The 5,155-nt window shown below is 45.9% G+C and overlaps 1 protein-coding gene across 1 annotated transcript; it reads left to right on the forward strand.

The window, feature by feature from the left end:
* The first annotated feature begins 616 nt into the window (after positions 1-616).
* LOC144119980 (uncharacterized) lies at positions 617-4,381 on the forward strand. Its single transcript, XM_077652471.1, has 2 exons — positions 617-1,075; positions 3,482-4,381. The coding sequence occupies exons 1-2, from the start codon at positions 617-619 to the stop codon at positions 4,379-4,381; spliced, it is 1,359 nt and encodes a 452-aa protein (XP_077508597.1).
* The last annotated feature ends 774 nt before the right edge of the window (positions 4,382-5,155 follow it).

The raw sequence follows: 5,155 nt of genomic DNA on the forward strand, positions 1-5,155 counted from the left end.
CGTTTTGATTGCAGCGCCGCAACGCACAGGTACCGGTAGGAACAAAAAGTATTCAGGCGCACCCGTAGTACTTTTCCACGCCACGTTAAAACTCTTAGGGACAAGTGCCTCCGCCCCGTTTTGAAGCCACACGTGGCTTGGGTTTTATAAGATGGCAACGTGAGGAGCACAAAGGGAACGATGGATACCAGCCAAACGGTTGGCTTTGTTTGTTCAGAATATAGTCTCAAGTTTGTCCTGGTCCAGGCAGCTGACGGCCTCACTTTTTAAACAGGCACGATTAAAATTTAAGTACCGACTGGACCATGCACGTCGAGTATAGCAGAAGAGGCCGGCGAAGCTAGCCCCACGTGCCTTTGGTTTCTTCTTTCTTTTCGGCTTTTGGCAGCGCTGGGGTGGCTGCAGGAGATTAAAGTATATACTTCGCCTCAAGGAAGCTTAAAGTTACACACGATTGATATGCGGTAAAATTCACCTAAAAAAATAAACCTTAAGAGAGAACTACTGCAAATCGCGAAGAAAAACATACTGATATAGACGGCCGTGTTTTAGGCCAGTTGTCCAGTCGTAACCATCAAGGCGAAGTTAAAGAAGAAGGAGCACAGCGACTAGAAGAATGGGTAACGCTCACGGCAAGGAGGTGGCTGACGATAATACGGGCATGACGCAGCGCGAATGCCGCCTTCTCCACGACACCTGGCATGGCTTCTGCAGTGCCAATCACGAGGGCGGCGTCCTCATCTTCAGTGCCTTCCTCACACAAAACCCAAGTCTCTTGACGCTCTTCCGCCGGTTCCGCGTCATGCCACTAGCCATGCTGCCCAGTGATCCAGCATTCAGGGCGCACGCCTGCACTGTGGCCTATCAAGTCACTTCCATGGTAGACAACGCCGGCGACCCGGTCTTGGTCGAGGCGCTCATCCGCAAGAATGCTATTCTTCACACGACCAAGGCCGGAGTGTACCCACACCATTTCGACGTCTTGGGCCGCGTCTTGATGGAGGTTATGGTGCGCAGAGACGACAAGAAGCAGATCACGCCTGCGGCTGTTACGGCTTGGAGGAAGCTACTGGAGGTGAGAATTTTCCGGCGGGCTTTTTTGTGCACAAACAAACGTTTTTCCTGGCATAAAGGGTTGGATGGTGAACTAAAATATCTCCCTTTAAGGTTGCGCAGCCTGAGCTTGTCACGGAACTGACAGGGCCTATGTTTTTTGGAATTAAAATTATTGCAGCTAGCACATGAACCAAAAACTGGCGTAAAACAAAAGACGGATGAAGAAAGTTTAGCTATACTCGAACAATGCGCACCCTAGAAGTATTATTGAAGCTGTGTCGCGTCAAAAGTATGTCAGGTATTAGAAAAGCTATTCTTCTGTACATTAAATTTATTTAGTCTTGTATAATTTTATAGGCCCAATGGTTAAGATTCTCGAGCACGATGTTTCTGAAGCAAGCCAGCTCGCGGCATAGCTGGTAGTGCAAAAGTTATCGAAGAACTAAAAGGTACCTCAAAGGGCAATTAAGGTACATATTGTGTGCGAATAATAGTAGGTGATGTGACAGGTTATTGTGATCATTATTGCCTTTAGCTTTAACATGAATCCCCTTATGGACAGGAGTGTTGAGCGGACGAGTATTTTACCCCTTATTCGCTTGTTAAAGCATTTAGTTTGGATTATGAGCCAAATACAGAAAGATTTTTATGCTATTTTTTGAAAGACAAAACCCATAGATTTGCGACTTACCTTTTCCAGTAAGCGTATTTCAAATATCATATGTAAATGAGTGCAAAAAGAACGCTTCTCACGTAGTGCGCAAAGCTGACTGAAAAGAACAATTCAACCGTACAGCGCTGTCTTCCAGTTCGCTTCTTCTGGCCGTTTTTTGCTCACTTTTTTATAGAACACACAGATGTTCACCTCGTTATGTTTTCTTCCGGAAAAAATAAAATTCGTAAATTCTCGATAACTTAGTGTGATGTTGCATTCCTCGGGAAGATCAGCATAAAAATAATTTTATATGCAAGGCCTATGCGTTCCGGTAGCTTAAGGAAACTGCCTTTGAAGGGGCCCTGACACGCAAATCAAGCACGCGTTGTTTATTCTCTGTATTGTCTGAGACAAACGTGGCTGTGCCCCTTGAAATAAGTAAGGCATATTTGCTGCAAGAACGCTTTTTCGGCGTTTTTTCGATGAAATTCTGCTGAAATGTGACATATAATTTGACGTTACTGCATTTGTAAACTTGGCCCAGAAAGAAATGACGACTGCTTTTCAAGGTTTCAAGCTGTCAACTTCCGGGAAAGCCAAATTGTTGGGAAGGTGCTCATGACAGGAGCACTTTGGAGATTTGGAGATTTCTTCAGTAACGATTAAAATTCTCTGCACACCCGGGCTTGCATGGTTTACTCAACTGTAATTGCTACCAAAAAAACATTTTGTAATAATCTTGATGTTAAATTTTAGGCACAAAAGGGTCTTCTGGAGAAAGAGCGTCATGTCAAAAGGTGTTTTTGCCCGCTAAAGTTTTAGCCAGGGTCCCATTTTTCAAGCAATTTAACCTAAAGAGGCCGACTATGAGGCCAGGGGAAGTTTGTTCCCATTGTGTCACTGTTGGGTACCTCCCGGCACAACGGATCGATCCCCGCGGCTCCCACATGCAAGCCGGAAGCTAGAACCACTATGCCACCGCTGCGGTTAAATTATAACATTTCCGAGTGGCCTTCATGCGGTGCATGACTACCCCTATATCTCCGACCATCTGACAAACACCTAGAGGAGTTGTTGAATAGGCTGAAAAATTAGAGGGTTAGCAGATGTTGAGCCTCTTTCGCGTGAGGTGTTAAAACTACCTCTTAAGGCTGTCGGTGCACACTAAAATTTTATAGCATTGAAGTTCTACGACAGATGCAAACCACGGGTAGCGAGGCTTTGAGTAGCTACGACTGAAGGCCTGAAATTTTATGAAGATCGAGCTCTTCTCTCAAAGCATTTTCCGCAAACGTGAGCATCACATCGAATGCTTGCGGGAAGTCTATCGCAATCGCACGCAGAGTATAAAGCTCTCGATATAAGTGCTGAAACACCGGTGCCACTGGTCCGCAGTGCAAAAATGTCTGCGGATCATATGTAATAAAGCATTCTTACCCGAGACGTTACTGCGGTATATATTCGCTAATGTTTTACCTTGAGCAAGTATGAATTCGTGCCGCGAGATTTAATTTTTCCTAAATCACTTGTGGAAAGAGGTTGGCATTCTAGTAGGCGCAAAGGGGTCGCACAAATATCTCACAGATGGTTTCACCCGCTCGATTCATTATTGAGTGATCGGCGAACGGTATCACAAAAATTTTTGCATGACATTCGTTTCTCTATAGCTCTGATGGCCCTCCGATGTATTTATTGGCCTACATGCATTTTAAGTGCGGTTTGGTTAAGCATGAACAACTGAAATAATGCGTCGAACTCATTTCCTTCCAGTTCATGCTGAGAATCACCAACGACGTCTACACAGAGGCTGGTATCCAGTTTGTAAAGCCTGGCTTGAAACCGAGCTCTCTTTCGGACACCACTTCCGAAGATAGCATGTCAGCTTTCGAAACGTGCCTCAGTGGCATGAGCAACACAAGTGAGGTAACAGGGGACGAGCTAATGAAGACAGCGGCCTCGAATATTTGCTCACCTGGGACATCAGCCTCATCCAGGACTAGTACAGCACGAACATCTGCTACGGCAGTCGGTCGAACAGGAAGCGATCAACGGCTAAAAGGACGCGCGAAGGAAGCAAAACAGCGACCGCGCCCGTTGCCAGCACCGTCGGCAAGCCAGATCAACCCTAGCCAGTCAAAAGCCAGGAATGAAACGAAACGCGAGGAGGCAAGTAATAACCCACCGACTCCAGACAAGCCGATATGCAGGCCAGCGGCATTATTTGCAAGCAAAACCTCCAACGCTTCCTTCCAAGCCACGACCGATGAGTGGGATAAGGTTGGCGCCAATGTGCCTGCCTCAATTCCTAAAGACATACACGTCTCAGTGCAGATATCAGAGGTGTCGAAAAGTACCACGCTTCAAGAATTTCAAGAATTAGGGTTGCTGCCGTCTGGTCCTAAAATTAACAAAGAGCAAGTTGTGGGTAATACGTCGGAGACGTTACTTGCTGACACTGCCGAGCGTCCTAATGATGTACAGAAGATAACATCAGCAAAGCTAGATCCGCTGTCACCCCGTTTGTCTTCAGAGTCTGCTGAGGCCAGTCAGAGCGAAAGGGCAAAACCCGATACACCTGCCACCACTGGAGCAGTAAATGGTGTCTCCCGTGCGCTTCCTGCGACTACAGAGGGTCAAAAAGAGGAGCAACCGTCATCCGCTAAAAAATGATATTGTTCACAAATCGTCACTGTCGAGTGCAGACTTTACTATGCAATGATTACTTAGTGTAATAATTTTATGCGTTTTTCTCAGTATGAGAGAAGTATTAAATTTTTCCGCAAATCTCTCGAAGTCACTATCATCTCGCTTCTGTCGATGTGACGAACATAATCACCTGATTTAAAATGCGAAAACTAGGTTTAATGGCAACGCCTACGGCTTTTATCACGAAAGTGGCATCAAATCATGTCACTTCTGCCGTGCTATGACTAGTTAGAGTGTTAATTTTACGCGTTTCTCTCAATATGAGAGAAGTATTATTAAAATTGCAGAAGATCTCTTGAAGTCACTATGATGTCGCTTCTATCGATGTGACGAACATAATCCCAGCTCTAAAATGCAAAAACTAGGTTGAATCGCACCGCCTGCGGCTTTTTTCACGAAAGTGGCATCAAATCAGGTAACTTGGGCCGTGCAGACCTAGAACAGTTTCACAACGCTTTATGTCGTTTAACAATATCTGCATTGTCCGCACTGTGCTTGTCACCAAGCAGCTTATCCGTACTGTAGGATAAGCCCCACTTAATGTTGTCACCAAGTGGTGACTGCAATCCGAGGAGCGGAACTACAGCGAAGGTGGCGTCTAAATAAAAATTTATTTGGGGCTGACTTGCAGCCACAGTGGACGGAATCACTCGCCGGCCGCGTAGCCACAAACGTGCTCGGCGGTCGTCGAACAGAATCCCCGCCGCTGTCAGCTGTGCTCAATTTAGAGCTGATAGT

Source organism: Amblyomma americanum, chromosome 2 (assembly GCF_052857255.1).
Source record: "Amblyomma americanum isolate KBUSLIRL-KWMA chromosome 2, ASM5285725v1, whole genome shotgun sequence".
NCBI lineage: Eukaryota > Metazoa > Arthropoda > Arachnida > Ixodida > Ixodidae > Amblyomma > Amblyomma americanum.